A 19,713-nucleotide genomic window follows, 5' to 3' on the forward strand; every position below is an offset into this window, starting at 1 on the left:
AGGAGTTCCTAGGCCTTAGTCAACCATAACAAATGAAGGAAATCTTCCGGCTTGCATCTCTTAGCTGTGTCAAGTGAGCTCAGGCTAAGCCCAGATGTTTATTGCTGCCTTTTGCAAGATGGCCCTGTGCTCCTGACCTCTCCTTCCCGATGAGGGCAATGTTGGAAGATTGGCCATAAGAAGGAGCAAGCAGCCTTACACTGAATGCTTTTAGGGCTTATTAAAGACAACTTTGCCCCCTTGTGCTTGTTTATCTCATATAATTTGAGAATCGAAACTATAGGCACGTGCTTGCCTGGATCCAGGGTCCTGCAATGGAGACCAGTTCCAGCAGCCTTCAGGAGTGAATATGTTAATTACAAGATGCCACTTTACAGTCGTCTTGCACATTTTTGCATGTGTATGTGCACACATTCATGTGTAGGTGGGCATGTCCATACAGAGACTCAAAGACATCTTTGCTGGTCATTCCTTTGCCACTATGTACCTTGTTTTTTTGTGACAGGTTTTGAAGTGACCTGGAATTTACCAAGTAGGCTAAATCGGGTGGCCTGCAAGCCCCAGGGATCTCATAGCTTCCACCTCTCCATTGTTGGTATTATAAGCACAAGTTGGGCTTTTTTTTTTTGAACTGTGGGGTCTGGAGATTCTTTTGTCTGCCAGTCTTTCTTTGCTACTAAAACACATCCTCACAAATTTGGAACCCCAAAGCACCACACATTAATTAACTATTCAAAGAATTAACCAAACGAGGAGTTGGTTCTCTAAGAAAATCAACAAGATAGATAAACCCTTAGCTAGAATCACTGGAGGGCACAGGGACAACATCCTAATTAACAAAATCAGAAATGAAAAGGGAGACATAACAACAGATCCTGAAGAAATCCAAAACACCATCAGATCCTTCTACAAAAGGCTATACTCAACAAAACTGGAAAACCTGGACGAAATGGACAAGTTTCTAGACAGATACCAGGTACCAAAGTTAAATCAGGATCAAGTTAACGATCTAAACAGTCCCATATCCCCTAAAGAAATAGAAGCAGTCATTAATAGTCTCCCAGCCAAAAAAAGCCCAGGACCAGATGGGTTTAGTGCAGAGTTCTACCAAACCTTCAAAGAAGATCTAATTCCAGTTCTGCACAAACTATTCCACAAAATAGAAGTAGAGGGAACTCTACCCAACTCATTCTATGAAGCCACAATTACTCTGATACCTAAACCACAGAAAGATCCAACAAAGATAGAGAACTTCAGACCAATTTCCCTTATGAATATCGATGCAAAAATCCTTAATAAAATTCTCGCTAACCGAATCCAAGAACACATAAAAGCAATCATCCATCCTGACCAAGTAGGTTTTATTCCAGGGATGCAGGGAAACATGTGTGGAGCATGTACTCCGTGAGCCCAGCATATAGGACCATCTGGACCTTGTCTCCTCCATTCTGGACTGTTTATCCTGTGCCCTTGTCTCAGGGGTCTTCGTGACTACTTTGAGCCAACTATGTAATCCAGAATTAATGTCCCCATCTGAAAACCCTAAGCTTGGTGACAACTGCAGTGGCGTCTTCGGACATGTTGGGAACATTTGCACTGGGTTCTGGGAATTAAGATGGTAATTTCTTCAGAATATCACTGTTTTATCTACCCTATTCCTTTGTCAGATATTCTTACATTGTGGAGTGTTTTAATTTGCTGTGAATTTTGAGTTATTCAGTCATCAGCATTAACTTGAGTGCAGATTTGGGGACAGTGCTGTGGTCATGACTGTCTGGTGATTTGGGGCCACGTGCCAATCATAGAGCCATGCCATCCTTCACAGATAAGATTGTGGGTCTGCGGGCTCATTTCCAAGTTACATTTATGGTTTTGGAATGTGTGTATGAGATTCTCGGCCCTCTTTTCACTGCTTCTGAATAGGTAGGGTTCTTTGTGGGGAAACACTAAGAAAAAAATCATGTGTATACATTTTGCATGTTCACACAGGCCCAGATGTGTTTACACTCAATGTGTTCGTTTTATTTCATTTTTAGTATGTCTGACTTTCTTTTTTTTTCTTTTCCGGCTCTCTAACTGAGTAGGCATGCTGGAAGCGATGCTGTTCACGGCAGTGATATAAAAGCATTTATGGTTCCTAAAGGCTTAAGAATATGGCTGTGCTGAACTGGGGACGCTCAGCATCTGCTCTGGGCCGCCTTTACCTGCGCCGTTATCTCCTGTTAAAGAGTCACTATAAAATGCTAAATAAACTTAATAACTGGTAACAACCCACTTTGCCAGTTGGGGACACTTACATTTTATGAATTTGGGGGAAATACTTGAGAAAATGGGATTTTGCAGGTATGTGTGTGTTTGGAGGCTTGAGATGGGCTGTGAGCCCGAGCAAATGCCCTTGCTTTGACATTTTAGAAGGAACTCGGAAGCTGAGCATTATTCTTTGCAGAAAAAGTGTGTCACTTCCCAATTCAATAAAGGACTTTGGTGTCAACTAAACTCACAGTGGGCCAGATAGGTCTAAACATGCCTGTCATAGATGGCCTAAGCCGTTACCTTCACACGCCCAGAAAGGGGAACTTCAGTTGAGGAGTTGCCTCCATGCCAATGGCTTGAGGACATGCCTGTGGGTGGTGGGAGGACCTAGCTCTCTGTTGGCAGTACCATCCCTAGGCAGGTTGGCTGTCTAAGAAAAGTAGCTGAACTTAGGGCTGGGAGCAAGCCAATAAACAGCGCTTTTCCAAGGTCTCCACTTCAGTTGCTACCTCAAGGTTCTCAACTTGAGCCTCTGCCCTGGCGTTTTTCAATGATGGACTGCAATGTGTAACTACAATAAACACTTCCCTACATACATTGCTTTTCCTCCGTGTTTTATCATGCGACAGAAAAAAGGAGCTTGGGGCTACTGCTGGGTGGGTAGTGGGTTTCTTTGTGGTGTTGGGGAAACATTTGGAATCTAGGGGTGATAAGTTGCATACCATGAATATAACCAAAGCCCAAGATTGCATACTTAAATCACATTCTCTCCCCACAATAATAAAAAAAAAAAAAAAGCGGAGCTGCTTGGAATTAGGAATGGTTATGAATTGGCACATGTTTAAGATGCGCCCTTTCCCTTTTGTGTGTGGAACTGAAGGCTGCTCATGTGAGTTTATCTAGACTGAATATATTGTAATGTTGAAAATAATCCTTTCTGCTTCTGCTAATGCATTCTCCTGTCACTTTTCCAACAGCCTTTTACAACTACGATGCCAGGGGAGCAGATGAACTGTCCCTTCAAATTGGAGACACCGTGCACATCCTAGAAACTTATGAAGGTAAGTGAGGCTTGATGGCTCCCTGTTGGGGATTTGGGATGACGCTTCAGGGCCTTCTGGGGGGGGGGGGAAGTGCTTCTCTGTTAGGGTGCTACATTCTCAGGATGGACACTTTCCCCACAGATAGATGCTCTTCCAGGCAAAGGTTGCTCGGGCAGCTATTTGTTAAATTCAGTGAGGCTTTGTTAAGGCCAACTTAAAACTAAGCATCATATTTTTAACCCCTAAATGCTTCTCACTGGCTCGTTATTTTGCACATATATGTAAATATTTTTTGTTTGTTTGTTTCGTTGGTTTGTTTTGTTTTTCAAGACAGGGTTTCTGTGTGTAGAGATCCAACTGCTTCTGGCTCCCAAGTGCTGGGTGGGATTAAAGATGTGTGTCAGTACCACCGGGCTGTGTGTAAATTTTGACTGAAACTGACTGACTTGGTGAGAGACAGATTTGGAGAATTCAGTGTGTTGCTCTGATGTGTGTGATGAGTGTTTTAAGTAGTCTTTTTTTGTTTTGTTTTTAAGTTTTCACTTTGATTTGTTAATAGTGTGTCTCAGGGGAAACTGCAGCTGCCATGCTGACCTTTTCCTTTGTCTGTGACCCCCATTTTCTTCGGGGTGAAAAGATCACAAGTTACATGGGCTATGGTTCAAGGAAGCAATTGTGGCTTTTCTGATGCTCTTGGTTAGTGCCTTGCACAGCCTGCGAGCCACTGTGGGTGTTCTGCGGTGGTTGTTACTGAGTGTAGGGGCATCGGCGGGCGGGCAGCTTGCTTCCTTACTTCTCTCTTTTTAGGCATCGCTCCCCTCAGTTTCCTTAAGGTTGGTGTTTCTGTGTCTGCTGGCTTCCTTTTCTGCCGGAAAAGATGACTCCATAAGCAGTGTTTGAGTCCCGGGACCTGATTTAAATAACCAAATTGCTTTCAGATCGGGTTCAGCGAAAGCCTTACAAGTGAGAGAGGAAATTGTAGACAGCTCATAGTAACCAACAAATTGAACTTCCAGAGAGGTCTTCACACTCCACTTTGCACAGGAGTGAGCTGTGCTCCGCTTCTGCCAGCCAGGCAAGCGGGGACTGGCTCCCGTGTCCCTCAGAGACATGGCTGAGAAGCAAAACCCTATTAAAAAAAATCCATGTCTTGCCCCTTATTTCTTCCTCTGATGCAGGAAGACTCGGAAGAACTCTATTCCATTTGCACCGTTTACTTGCAAACTGTGTGGGGGATGAGGGAGTCAGCTCTGTATGCCTAGAAGCAGCTGGAGCTTGGCAAAAAGGAGCCCCAAAGCGAATGAGTGGCTGGCTGTGATGGGCGCCTTCTGCTTGTTTTCAGTTTTGACAGCTGACAGTTGGATTTCCTTATCTGCTCTCCCGTACAGATTGCCAGTGGCTTCGAGGAAACAGAGAGAGAAATTAAGTTGAGGTGAAGGATCAGGCATCTCATCTCAGACACTTTTTCTGATCTGAAGGGAAATGCTGATAGGTTTCTTTTATTTTTTTAATTGCCCCTAGCTACTTGAATGTGGAATCCCTGGTTCCTCCGCTCAGAGCCTCAGTGTCTTTCCTGAATAGTTAATGATTTCCTGGGGCACCTGGCTGGGTGGAGTGTGGTGTCTTCCTTTACTTCTGGAGGACACTGTCCCCTCTCGCCCTGCCACCTCAGTCACATCAGTGGGCCTTGTTCTACACTAACCTCACAGTGATCTGCTAGTGGCTTTGACTTCCGGTCTTCAGCCAGGATTAATTTGCAGGCCAGTCTTGGATCTGATTAAACCAGCAGTGTCTTTCCAAAAGACTCTTTAATATAAAATGCTTTTCCCTTCCTGGGCAGCTAACTTCTTGGTGGACTCTGGGCCGAGAAATACATTAACTGCATCTTCCAGAAACTGGGTGACTTTATCATCAAGTAAAGATACCACTGCCAAGGCTTCCCTGCGCCTACATTCTGCTCATGGCTTGTTTTGGAGTTTGGCACAGTTTCCATCTTTCTCTCCTCTCCACTTTTCTTCTCCCTCTCCCTCTCCCTCCCCCTCCCCCTCCCTCCCTCCTTCTGTTTATCAACCTTGATTTTCTTTTTCTTTATGGTCCAGGATTTCATTATATATAGGATGCTGCAAACACTGTAACATCTAAGCGCCCACTCAGTCTCCCTGTGCCCCATGCTAAGCTGGATTCCCCCTTTTTTTCTCCACCTCCCTTTTTTCCTTCTCCTTTTAAGATGATTAGCCTTTATTACATGCAGTTCAAAGACCACATTTACCTTACAGTTAATTGCTCTCTGAGGCTTGCTGAGGTGGAGGGTGTCTAACTGCAGCCCAAAGGCCATATGCAGGTGAGGACAGCTCCCAGTACCACCCTCCAGAAAATTGTAAACGTAGTTAAGCCTTTAGGAGATTTCTCTCTCCCTGTCTTTTTTAATTGTAAAAACTTGAATGCTCTTAGCATGAGTGCTGTAGACAACAACAACCGTTAAAAGGTTGGACAGGCTTGCTACAGCCAGGAAAGGTACCTAACTTCAGGTCACAGCACTGTGGAGGTGGGCAGATGCACTCAGTGCAGGCTCTTGCCTTTCCAGTCATTTCTAGTGTTGAGTGCTAACCAGTCACATGGAAACACTAGTCCCAGCTGCTCAAGAAGGGACTCTGGTGCTGTGTAAGTTTCCCCAGGGCTGCATGCTGTTTCAGGGCAAGCCTGAAGCACTGTACAAAGGTTGAGAAATTATCTTTTGGATGTGGCGGTTACAACTAACTAACGCTGACTAATTCAGGTATTTGGGTGATAATGCTATATATATTCTTCCAACTTCCTATGCTGGCATATGGCCTCCCTGAGCTCAGGGCTGTATTTCTGCTATGTCTGTCTGTCTGTCTGTCTTTCCAGTGGGTGTCTCTTTTCGGTATGGAAGAGCTGATACATGAAGGGCAGCAGCAAACCCTGCCTGGGAGTTGTTCTAAGTGTGTTATCTGCCAGCTGAGCATCTTTTTGGCCAGCCTTGTCCCTTCCTCTCCTAGCCATTCAGTCACATCCCTTCATACTCATGGTGACACCCTCCTCGTCACACTAAACTCCCTTGCACGCATCACTCAGTGTGGCTAGGCCCTGTTTGTCTTAGGCACCTTGTGGGTCATGAGCAGAGGCTGTGTCTGTAATTGGTGTGCTTAGGAAGGTTCTAGTGACAAGTGAATGGGCCCCGCTTGATGAAGCAATAATTTGTGCAGAACATGCCGGAAAGCACTTAGCTTAGAAATGCCATTACAAAAAGAAACTGCCAGCTAGCTATGCTAGGTTAAAGATTTCTCTTCTGACTGCTGTAACTCAGTTCCTCCAAACAATAAAAATACCTCTGTCCCCCAAACCAAAACAAACGAGACACCACCACCACCACCACCACCGCCACCTAAGCCTTTCTTGTACCTGGGTTCTTGCTCTATGTGTTGTGTATGTGTTTACCTTAGGTAGGTGTTTTACAGCTTTCCAGTCTCACTGCCTTCTCTTTATCTTGTTTTGCTCTTTTGTCTGGGTCTCTTTAGTCTTGGCCCTGTCTGCCTTGTGAGCATTGCTTCATGTCCTGCTGGCAGTAAAGGACTCTCAACTCTGGGTCTCCAAGATCCTGTTGCCAGGAAGGAGGGCTTGTGTCTATTCTGCTCTACAGGGGATACAGCTATCTTCAGGCTGTTTCCCTAGGATGGTATGCTGGTGATGGGTATAGGGTTCCTGGTTTTTATGGTGGGGGGGGGGGTTGAAGGTCAGATGTGCTCACTAGTAGCTGCTGTCTACGCTGAATTCTGAGCCCAGGCTGCCATGTTCTGATTGCTCTGATTTTCACCAGCTTTATTTTGGAGCAGTGGTAGGAGGTTGTTGAGTTTTTGCTTCATTGCTTAGTAATAAGTTTGGGTTCTCTTCACATGTGTGTAGGTTGTTGGGTTTCTTTGATGAATCATTTGTATAGTTTGATCCTTTTTATTTTTTAACATCCTTTTTGCTGACTTTTTCCCCCCTGCTGTCTTTCTTTGATATTCTAGGACATCAGTCCTTTGTCACTTTCAGAGAAAAAGGGGCATACTAATGTTGAATGTGTGGGAAGGACATTGTAGCAGTGTAAAGGACGTTCCTTTTAGACTGAGTGGTACAGGCTTTGCATAACTCATTAGATTACGGCGCCATTTGCCCGGAGCCTATAATGCTGTAACTGTGGGCACTGATTCCAGGTTAGTCTAGCTGAAACCTCTGATCTGACAGTGGCTATCGGAATGTTTGCTATTTGGACACTTGACATTTAGAACAGGCTATATCCCTACTCGGTGTGTTTGGTCCTTATGTTAAAAGGGCAGAGAGGGTTCTTGTGGCCCTTCCAAGATTCCTGGACTTCCCCTTCCCCTTTCTAGATATATCTTTCTAATTATTCCTGGAGGCCCTTGTTCATGTCAGCAGCTGTGTATAGCCACTTTCGCCAGGATTACTTTCTGGGAAGGCTGAGGGACCCAATGTTGCCATGTGCTGTCCTTCCTTCCTTCCTTCCTTCCTTCCTTCCTTCCTTCCTTCCTTCCTTCCTTCCTTCCTTCCTTTGCTCCCTTCCCTTCCCTTCCCTTCCCTTCCCTCCCCTCCCCTCCCCTCCCCTCCCCTCCCCTCCCCTCCCCTCCCCTCCCCTCCCCTCCCCTCCCCTCCCCCCTCCCCTCTTTTGTATCATATCTTGCTCTTGTGGGTTTCTTTAGGCTCTGGGGTCTGGTGCCTAAGACTCCATAATGTTGAATCTCTCAGAATTTCCCCACTTCACCTTCAAATACAACCTGATGCTCCGCAGAGTCCCGTGGAACAAACAACAACAACACCACAAAGAGTTATGGGATGTCTTTGACCTTACGAGTTACTTTCTAGAAACAAGGTGGCCAGAATCAGTCTTTGTAATTGTAAGAAAATATCGATCTGATTTCTTGGCCTGGTGGGATTATGGGGAGATGGGTTCATGGCCATGGGTCTTTTGGCATCCTTATGGTGTCCAATATGCTGGGTAGGACTCACCCATTCAGCACTTGATGTGAATGAACAGTTCAAGTGTCTCTCCTTTCATTGCCCACTTTCCTTTTCTTGTATAACAAGAAGGGATAGGAAGTTGGAGTCAGGCCAACCCCTAAGGGGGCAGGGTCTATGAGTGCTTGGCCTGGGTGCTTCCTTGGGAGTTGTCCTTGCCACAGAAGTACTTTGTGAGACTCTGGCTGCTCCAGGGCAGAGCCTTACAGAGGAAGGAAGTGGGCTCTCAATAGGTTTTCTGTTGGACAGTCTTTGATGATTCCAGACTCTGGAAGTTGTGCCTGGAGAGATCTTGAGTCAGATCAGCAGATGGGGAGTTGGGGGGCATGCACAAGGATCCTGCTGGGAACAAGGCCTCTTTTAGGACTTAACTTTTGATTTTTGATGGGATGGGTTGATGAGGCAGGCAGAGATGAAGTGGGGTGGTCAGCACGTGCAGGGAGCGAGCCGTGCTCTATGGGACTCCTCTATGGCATTAGGGTGCTTGTCTTTCCGGGTCTGGAGGGCAGTGACTTCTGCAAACTTTGAAGGTTTTGCTTGGAGTATGCTGTGTCTCCTAACCATTTCAACCCTGTGTTTGTTTAGGGTGGTACAGAGGCTACACCTTAAGGAAAAAGTCTAAAAAGGTAAGTCTTTTCCATTAAACATGTCTCTTCATAAATTAAACCATGAGAGGAAATAAATTCCATCTTATTTATATATAAGAATGTTACTTATCTCTTTCTTGAAATTTACCATATATATGGGCTGAGATTAAAAAAAATGACCTTGAGTTGGATTCTTCTGAATAAAGATGTCTGCAGAAATCACAGCTTCTGCTGGGAATGCTTATCTATAATCCCAGTATTAGGCTAGCCTGGTCTACCTAGTGAGAACCTGTCCCCACAAAAAACATTTCACCTAGGTGATTAGTTCCAGGAGTGAATTGTTGATCTCCACTCATGGAGGGAGAATTGATTTTTGTCCTGATAGAATTTTGCATCTTGTTGAACCACTGTGTGTAGCCATGAACTGAGAATAATCCCTTCAGAAGAGTAAAATGCCGCCAACAGTTTTCCATTTCCTATTATCCTTGGTAAATTAGCAAGTTTGCAAAGCTCACACATGGCCATTTCCCTCTTGCCTTATGGCAGTTTTCAGACTAGCTTAGTCAAGTTAAAAGAGCCTGATTTTCTAGGGTGATTTGCATGTGTGAGTCTATGAATATCCGAATCAAAAACATACTATCACTCCTCAGATATTGTGAAGGGCACTCCCATCCACAAGGGAGTGTGGCTTCGACATTCTTAGCTTCACAAAACCTAATTATGGCTCTTCTCTCTTACTCTGTAATGCTATGGCATTGCAGTAATGCCCATGCTAAGCTATGGTTAGTCTGTCCATGTTAACTTGGACCTTTTAATATCTGATTGTGGTTGACAGATGGTTCATTTTGCTTCCCAGAATTGGCCTCTCATTACTGCTGTATCCAACTAGACTCTGTTGTGATCTCTAGTCTATAATAGGGCTTTGGAATCCTAGTGGTTTCCATGCCAGGGCCTCCCTGTTCTGTATCCTCAGAGGCCTGGGCTGGCCTTCACCAGCAGGGCTAGAGTTCCATGAAGCTGTGAAGCCTCCTTTAGGGATATCACCCTTGAAGTGTGCAGATTGGGGGAACCATGGTGAAGATTTCAGGAGGCAAGACACCAGGAGTATTAGGGTTTCTCAGTGGTAAAGTGCTTGCCCTGAGGATCCAAGTTCTATCTCTAGCCCCAATGTTAAAAGCCTTAAAATCTGGGTGGTGGCACATGCTCATAATTGTAGCACTGGGAAGGCAGAAAGTAGAGATTATCTGGAACTCACTGGCCAACAAGGCTTGTCTCAAAAAGCAAGGTGGATGACTTCTGAGGAAGAGCGCTTGCCGCACGCATGCCTACATACATGTGCACACATAGGTACCCACCCTGATGGTTAGCATTGTGCAGACTCCTTTATTACATAGGGCAAAGCCACCCTGCTGTGAGGAACACAGGCCTAGGAAGGCTCTCACTTTTCCTTGATGCTCATATGTTGCCTAGCAACCCCATCCCCATCTTGGGCTCTCCCACTCTTCTAGTTCAGGGGTTCTCAACCTTCCTAATGCTGTTGACCCTTTAAAACAGTTCCTCATGTTGTGGTGACCCCAACCATATAATTATTTTTACTGATACTTCATAACTGTAATGTTGCTACTATTACGCATTCTAATATAAACATCTGATATGCTACCCCAAGGGGTTTGTGACTTTTAGATTGAGAACCACTGTTCTAGTCCTTTTCAAAGTCAGAATTTTTCTTCCTGGCCCCAGGAGACCTAGGCCTTCTACCTCATGATGTCCTAATGCTGCAAAAGGGTGTGGTTATTTTCTACCTGACATCCCCATTGGCTAATGAGGAAATTAAAGCCTTGCAGAGGCTAAAGTTTGGTTGCAGTTGTGTGAAGTGGCCCCAAGCAGATGCAGAGAAGCAGCAAGGCCCTTAGGAGTCTTGTCTGAGAGCCCTGCATGAGCATCCTCTGTCTAGATATTCATAGACATGTAGTTGGGCTGGGCAGTGGCTCATTTCAAATCTCTAGGCATGTCCAGTCTCATCCAGCTGTAATTTCTCCTTGGTTTTCATAATATTGAGTGCTGAGGCTGAGGAATTTCTTTCTGTGGACTTGACAGGGCTGGAGTGGTTTGTGTCACCTCCTTCTAAACCCACACCTATTCGAGTTCCAGTGAAAATAACGTGTTACATGTACACCTACATGTCTTTCTGGGTGTCTTGGCATCTGGGTCCTGGATTGGATGACCTGGACCTCTTGATTGCTCAGCCTGACTCCTTTGCTTGATGTCATAGTATTTCTATGTGTGAAATCTGTTCACTTTGCTGGTGGACAATGTTGCGGTAGTTAGTTAGCCACTCTGTGCTCCAGACGGGTTGCATGCACACACCCACCAAGAGCTATTTGGATTCTTCAATGAAACACACACACATCAGTTAATTTTAATATGCCTTGACTAGTTTAATAGCTGGACATTTCTAATTCTTCCCACTGCTAGCAAACACTCCCCTACTGTACTTCCGAGTTAACATCTTATTTATTTATTTATTTATTTATTTATTTATTTATTTATTTATTTATTTATTTTTGGTTTTTCGAGACAGGGTTTCTCTGTATAGCCCTGGCTGTCCTGAAACTCACTTTGTAGACCAGGCCTCGAACTCAGAAATCTGCTTGCCTCTGCCTCCCAAGTGTTGGGATTAAAGGCGTGGGCCACCATGCCTGGCAGTGTTAACATCTTTTAAAATCTAGATTTTACCTCTGACACCCCAGGCCTATGGCCATTTACCCTGATTCTCAGTGAAGTGGCCTATGGCCATTTACCCTGATTCTCACAAGTGGGCCTTTAGGTCTGGCCTTTTCTCTTCCCCGCCATGGTCATCCTCCTCTTCTTCCTTTCTCCTGGTTCCTCGTCCATGCAAATCCCCAAAGTCTCACATCAGTCTACCTGCCCATCCCTTGGCCATTGGTTCTTTATTGATTGATCAGAAACCAATTGGTGACGAGGACCTTCCTGATTTTGAGGACTGGATTAATTCAAATCATTAGAATCGACCTCCAACAGGACAGGGCAAGCAGAGATCAGCAGTATCTGCTAGCCACTTTCAGCCCTCTCTGAGCCCGGTTTCCTTCTAAGCATGATTGCCCATTTGCTTTCTGGATGTCCAGTGTAGCCCCTTGTTGGCAGATGCGTCCAGTCAGATGCTCCTTTTTCCCCAATAGGTTATCTTGAATCACTAGGGCACTAACTGCCTTTCTGTTATGTGTACCAGTCATCTCTGGCTTGTGCAGCCTGAGCCTCTGGGAGTCACTGGTTTGGGCTGCTCTGGATCCCATGAGTCAGGTCTTGAAAAACTACTCCTGGCATTCCACAGACCATGTTTGAAGTTGAAGTTCTTCTCAAGAGACCTGCTCCTTTAAGCAGGACTCGACTGAGCCACATGTCTACATACACATGTGTTTATGCTGCACACGGGAGAGTTAGAGGAGGGTAGAAGCATAGGCTAGCATGTTTCCTCAGCACTTCTGCAGATGGGTGGAATTTCACCCACCTTCGGCCTTTTACCATTGTCTACTTCATACAGAGACTGATGAGGGGAGCCCCAGGGCTGTACCTCAGTGGTCAGTGGACACTTGTGACAATCAGTGGTTTAAGCCAACTTCTGATGGCAGTCTTGTTATTTTATAAAGGGGAATCTGTCCTCACAATTGGTTTCTGGCATCAGACTTGTTGCATGTGCCAATGTCAAGGTCAGCAGTGCAGAGGAGGGGCAACCTGTGGAGGAGAACATTTCCTTGGGCCTTTGTGAAATTGTTGCTTCGCAAACATGTGGTGTCTGTTTTTTGCTAAGACATCTGCACAGTCTGAAATACAAGCTGATTGGGAGATTCTCTTTTATGCCTTGTGTTTTCTTCGTTGTGTTGTGTGTGATGCTTACACTTGCAAAATTAATGGTTAGCCAGCCCCCTAGCCCCTCCTCCTCTGGGGCTATTGTTTGATTTGCAGTCAGTATTTGCATGGATAATAAAAATGTTTTTTCTCTCCCTCCAAGGGTATATTTCCTGCTTCATATATTCATCTTAAAGAAGCCATTGTTGAAGGAAAAGGGTGAGTGTTGAAGGAAAAGGGTGATGAGTCTCTTCTGGATATTTAAATGAAGGATTAGATGATTTCACATGGCACTGCTGCCAAATATGTGGTAGGGTAAGACTCGGAGGTTAAGATAATACCAGTGGGGTTGCAGAGGTGGCTCATTGGTTAAGAGCACCTACTATTTCTGCAGAAGTCTTGAGTTTGGTTTCCAGCAGGAATGTCTGCTAGCTTACAACTACCTGGAACTCCAGAAAACGCACTTAGACTCATGTACCCATAGCCCCATACAGATGCACGTGTAAATACACAGTTAAAGATAGTAACAGTAACTCATTATAAAAGATAATAGCTCTGTTTGACCATGATGATATAGAACAATAAAGGAACTCGTGACTCAGTCATCTTGGTCATTGCTTTGGCCCACTTAAGGGTTCAAGGTCAGCACCTTAGCTGTGGTCATCTCTTTGAAGCAGAGGTCAACTTGGGGAGGTGTTGGTGTCTATGAGCTACTTCATTTGAGAATGATCACCCTAGATCCTTAGCTGAGTTTCTTCTCCCCTGCCCCAGCCCATGAAATCTAGCAGGGTATGGTACAGAATTGCGGGGGAATGAACAGTTGTTAGGTTGGGACCTGTGTGAATTCATGTGTCAGCTAATTGAGATTTATAACTCCCCGAGGTCATCAGACTAATGTGTAAGGTCCTTAAAAGAACATTCATGGACCAGGAACCCATGCCAGGTGTGAACTGGGGGAAGACAGCATTCAAATGTCTTCTTTTTTGGTCTCTCCCTCATCTTCACATTCCGTTAAATATGTAAATTATAAAATTACTAATCATATGATTACTGCATAATGACATCTCTTTGGCTGATTACAAAATTGCCTTTCTGAGCACTGTACTTTTAACATATGAAAAGGACGGCTTGGGTTCCTGTACTTCCCCGGCGCATAATTAGAGGGAAGGGAATAATTTAGAGGCATGGATGGTGCTGACCTGCAAGATGGAATTTGTTCAGACAGATAAAATGTTTTGTATGCAGAATTCTCGAAAGGAAGACAAAAGTAAGTTAGAAAAGTTTTGCCTTTTTACGGAAATAATTGAAGTTCCCATTTAATGTGCTTCTATCTGCTAGGGTCACAGTCTTTAGATAAGTCTGCTTGTATAGGAGTAGTGATATTTCAAAAGCATTTTGAAGCAGATGAAAGGTGTGTGTTTCCACAACATTTATTCGGCGGCACGCTATTATGGGAATGTAGAATCACCTGGATCCAGGCAGCAGGCAGGCAGGTCCTGTTGGTCTTCTGGGGTCAGGTTTTAGGGTGGCGAGCAGGAACCGCAGTGGAGTCGAGCAGTGCACAGGTGTCCTGATGATGCTTTCTGCTCTCAGCCTTTGCTCCACACCTCCTTTCCTGGCTCTGACCTTTACCTCTTCCCACTGTACCTGGCTGCCCAGCTGTCTCCCCCTGTGAGATTCTTCTGCCCAAGGGCCTGACAGGTGACCACTACCTCTTCCTTTCTTCTAGATGCTGCAGAAATCTGCCCTCTTTTCTGCTGGTCCTTCCTCTTGTCCAGGGCTGGCTCAGCCACTCCTTCACTTCATTCCTTTTGTCTCTTTCCTGGTTTATTATCATTGTATTCATTCATACCGTTTCTTCCTCATTCCACACCCCCACACACATATGTTCTTTCTCCCATGATTTTCCTTTTGTGTCCTCTCCCTTCCATGACTTCTCTCTTGCCTGGCCTCTCCTTTCAGAACTCTTGTCCCCATCCCTTCCTTCATTTTTTTTTTGTTTTTTTTTTTTTTTTTTTTGGTTTTTTTTGGTTTTTTTTGGTTTTTTTTTGTTTCATGCCTGTGGCCATGATAATGTGCTTTTTATATTTTGTCATAACAAAGCAATTCCCATTTTGTCCCCTCCTCTCTGCTGACACAGAATTGCCTGCAGCAATGGCTACAGTTGGCTGCTATTTTCTGTGAAGCCCCCTGTGGGTACTGAGTCCCTTGTACTCTTTCTTACCTGCCCCCTCACACTACTTTCAGGGCTCGGACCTTTCTTTGAGACCTCTTCCCTGTGACTTGGCCCATTTCTCGCACACCTGGAATTGGTCTTCCCCGGGCTTCTATCCTTGCTTTTTCTTTGGACCCATGGTTCAGTTGGGCAGAGGTTAAGGACTTAAGAATCACCAGTCAAGAGTGGTGTTACATGCCTGTGATCCCAACTCCTTAATGGGAGGAAGAAGCAGGATGGTCAGTAGTTTATGTCATGGCTACCTGGGCTACAGGTCACCCTATCTCCACCCTACTCCCAGCCCCTTCCTCCTCCCTAGAAAACTAGCTCACAGTTGCTGGTTCCATTCCTGCTCTACTCCACTCACTCTTTTATAGAATTATTTCGAATTGATAAGTAAAACTGCTACGTACTCATGGCGTCTACTCTACATGTACATTGCAGGGTGGCAGGTTGAGCTAGTTCACATAGGGTTCTTAGGAGAGGCTGTCTTCAGTCATACTCATCTGAGGGGAGAACACATACAATCTGCAGTTCAGGCCATGTTTAAGTTCATAGTGTGTTGTTAGTGACACTGGCCACCATGCTGGACAGTACAACTCTTGGATTCCTTCTCTCGCTTTAATGTTGTGTCCTTTCTCCAGCATGTGTCCCTTTCACAGTTCCTGATGCACATAGCCAGGACTCTTTCCCTCTGTACTGTGCTCGCACGGTGGATGAGCAGGTGGTGTTGGGGTGGTACTGTCCTGGCCTTGGGACTCCCTCACACTTATCTGATGCTCAGGTGGGACTCTTTCCTCCATCTGATGGTCTTGTCCCCAGGTAATAAAGAGAGGCATTGTTGTCTGTGCCTTCCTGACCTCTACCAAATACAAATGATGTGATTTTTCAATTCTGGGGAAATAAAGCTCACAAGGCCGTGCCTGTGCCGATACAGAGTTAAAGCCAAGTCAGAGACTAAATCTTTTGGGGTAGAGAAGGTCAGCAGGTAGTCATGGTTGGGACTGGATAGACCGCTCATGAGCACCTGAAACTGTAACTTAGTCACACTTCAGCAAGGATAATTGGCCCATGCATCATTAAAGAATGAGTTTTATACTTGATAGAAATGTGGAAATAATCTTTATTTAAACCTGTGCATTTCAATGGCACACACCAACTGGGTGTTGTTTATGGTAGTCTGAGAGAGATGGGTATACACTGAATATATATATATTCTGAATACACTTTCCTTTCCCCCCTGCCCTTGGTGTTCTAGAGACTTTGGTGGCTGATCTTTCTCTTCTTCATCTTACCCTGCCACACAAGGTGCATGGCTTCCAGGCAGGATAATGTGTAGACATCTCCATGCTCTGTATAAAGAGCTTGTCGTTTGTAGGCATATTCACATGTGTGCAAGCATCATTATATTTGTGTGTTTTCTCCATTGGCTTAACCATTGAGCTCTATAGCTCCTGTAGGGACCTAGTCAGGTACAGCTCACAATGAAGTCACAGAATCAGCTTCTTTCTCCCTCTTTTCCTCGCAGGCAACATGAAACCGTCATCCCTGGGGACCTCCCCCTTATACAGGAAGTCACCACAACGCTTCGAGAGTGGTCTACCATCTGGAGGCAACTTTATGTGGTAAGAAACTGGGATGCTCAGTTAAAGATTAAAAATCCAGAGCGGTGTTTCTGGTCCCTGTACCAAAATAGACTTTTCCTTCCCTGGGAACCTAGAGAGGAGAGGCTCTGAGCAGGGTCTTGCTTCTGAAGGACAGAGCAAGCATCTGATCATTGTTTTAGCTACTGTTGGGGACCCTGTGGCCTTTGACCTTTGTTGTGTTGAGATGCAGTTTGCTTACTATATTGAATAAACTGAACTAAAATGGAAGTTAGCCTTGGATCCCTCTTGCTTTGTGTTGGGTAAAGGGAATGTGGTTTCTGCCAGGTCTTTGAAAGGACAGGACCAGGCAGTTTCTGTTGATGTTACCTCTGAGTATATATTTTGATCATGAAAATGAAAATCTTTTTTTTGCACCGAAATCCCATAGTTTTGAAGACTTAGTAGATGGTTACTAGTAATTATTCCCTTCATTTGTGTCAGTGATGGTCTTAGGGCTGAGGAGTAGGCTAGTCTTGATGTATTGTGTCCGAGGTGGGCAGGGATTATTTCACATTCTGGCTCTGTGTGCAGTTGTCCAGTTCTTATTAATGCAGAGATGTTGGAGCTCTGACATCTTCCATTTCCTTTCCCCTCGGGGCATTTCTTTGCACATAAATCCATATTTGCAGAAGATTACCTTTTGTTAAGCCTGTATTTCTATTCAGCGTGTTGATTTCTCATATGCTAATGTTATTATCACCGAGCAAGGGCTCTGGAAGGAAGTCAGTGCGTTAATTTCTCAGGAACATAGAAAACTTCCTAAAGTCTCCACAGCTGTTCGCTGGGCAGGCTTGTTTTTGATTATACAGTGGTTTCCTATAAATGTACAGTAATAAGCACTTGCGGTAATTGTTCATCAAATGTACTCACAAACCTAAAAGCATGAAGTTAGCCATGAATGTTTTGTGTAAATCTGAGCAATTTCATAGTCGGTATTTCATGTTCAACTTAGCAATTTTTAAACAAAAATATGATAACACAACAAACAGGAGTTGCCGTGGACCGGTCAGTGAGTGGACACTGTCAGTTTCCCTGTTGTTCGGCATCCTTAACCATTATCATCTGGTTCCTTCTCCAAATGGCACATTCACCTCTGATGGGTTGATGTTGTTAGATCTGTACAATGGCAAGTCAGAGGTCCTTCTCAGTATAGGGATGCACTCTTTTAGATGCAATCTGCTGTTGCAGACCTGTCTACAAAACAGCTATGTCTTTTATATGTGAGAGAACAGCAAGGTGGATTAGTATGATGAAAAACACCATGTTTTGCAATAAATTCTTAGTTTGGACCTCTTTTAGTTTTCATTTGAGAAATCCAAGTGAGGAGCTTGGCGTGGTGATGGGCACTCGGAAATCAGAGGCAGGGAGAGTAGGAGTTTACGGCTGAAGTTTCTGCTGTGTTCTATCTACTCTCTGCAGTGTTGTTTTTAAACAACAAACTCCCAACCATTCCCTTTTACCAGTGAAGACTCAGGAGCCAAACACTGTGGTAAAAGCCTGCTCCCTGAGAGAGGCAGAGAAAGGGCCCAGCTGACCTTCCTATGCCTCAAACACCCCGGAAGGAGAAGGTTTCTTTTCTTTCTTCATGCCCTTAAACACATTCCTCCCAACACAGAGTCCCTCCTTTCCGTTACTTACGCTCACTCCCTGTCAGCTGGTTTCTTGCCCTGCCTCTTGACCTAGACTTGACTTTATTTAGCTCTGGGGTTAAAGGAGTCTGTTAGGGCTGAGCTACACTACAACCCGGTGTATCCAATTCACAGTCTTGAGGGTCACAATGGGATCAAATATCCCACACCACTGCAGTTCTTGGCACAGTGTTTGGTCTCAAAAAATACTTGTTGAGTGACTAGAAGAATAGTTTAAGGTTGAGGCTAGCCTAGTCTACATGACGCTCTGTCTCAAAACAACAGCAACAAATAAAAATAAGGGGAAGAAGGAGAAAAAAAGGCAGGAATAGAACGAGGGTAATGTACAAACAGCCTGGAGAGGTGCCTCGGCAGGTAAGATCACTTGCTGGTTTTTTCTAGAGGACCAAAGTTTGATTGTCAGCACTTGTATCTGGAAGTTTCTAACTCCAACTCCAGGAGATCAGATGCCCTCTGCTAGCCTCTGCTGTAACAACCCCCTCCCTCACACACACACACACACACACACACACACACACACACACACAATAATATAACTTGTCAGAGTGCTGTGTGTTGGGTAGGTGGTAGGGCTGTTTTAAAAACTTTTCTAAAGAGGGGTTTCAAATGGTTTTCAAAATAGGAGCTAGTGAGGAGGGAGTATCTCAGATAATACAGACCAGAGCTCCTTTTTAAAAACAGCAATTCTACATTTTAATTTTTGAACAATGATAGTGTTTAAAATATTATTAATTAACTCCCACTTGGATGTTGAGAAGCTGAACATTGTAGACAACTTTAGTCTTCTTGATGAGCTACATCAACAAGTGCAAACCTGTGGGGGTTCTTGTACCACAAACCCAATACACAAAAGGTGAGACGGGTCAGTTTGGGATCTTATCTTGCAGTTTACTGCAAGTTGATGTAGAAGCAAAAAGAGTATCCATGGATAGACATTTTCTGCCGCTGTATGTTGTGAGGGTCACAGTGTACCAGGGAAGGCTGGTACAAGATGGCTTATCTGTCAGCTGGCAGCATGGTCTTGGGACCCAGGCATCTCCAGGTGAGCAATGGGGCAGAACTGTCATGGGAAGAGAGTACAACAGTCAGTGCTTCCAGGCATAGCCAATATTTGACATGGTGACATGCCAGTCTTTGCTAACTATGAAGCTCAGGCTCCACGATGGAGCAATGAAGTTTGAAGAGGGAATCTCCTAATGTTTTAGGTGAGTTTATAGTTCTGTGTTGGAAACTATCCTCAGCTATCTGGCTGCCTTCATGCATTGGTCATGCACAGGATGCTGCTTCGAGTTCCAGGCCAGACTGAGGCTCAAGGTTCTGTTCTTGCTGTGTTCAATGCTGAGGACGTGGCTTACTTCTTGTTCTTTCAGGGTCTCATAGGAACCAAATCCTATACAATGTGCTCTGTTTGATGTG

At 44.7% G+C, this 19,713-nt stretch overlaps 1 protein-coding gene across 1 annotated transcript in view; it reads left to right on the forward strand.

Annotated features, from left to right (window-relative positions):
• Dock1 (dedicator of cytokinesis 1) overlaps positions 1-19,713 on the forward strand; it is a 502,961-nt gene that overhangs the window by 50,413 nt on the left and 432,835 nt on the right. The window contains exons 2-5 of the mRNA NM_001033420.2: positions 3,231-3,314; positions 8,919-8,959; positions 12,951-13,006; positions 16,531-16,627. Coding sequence (NP_001028592.1) covers positions 3,231-3,314; positions 8,919-8,959; positions 12,951-13,006; positions 16,531-16,627 — 278 coding nt within the window. The remainder of the gene's footprint in view (positions 1-3,230; positions 3,315-8,918; positions 8,960-12,950; positions 13,007-16,530; positions 16,628-19,713) is intronic.

Source organism: Mus musculus, chromosome 7, assembly GCF_000001635.26.
Source record: "Mus musculus strain C57BL/6J chromosome 7, GRCm38.p6 C57BL/6J".
Classification (NCBI taxonomy): domain Eukaryota; kingdom Metazoa; phylum Chordata; class Mammalia; order Rodentia; family Muridae; genus Mus; species Mus musculus.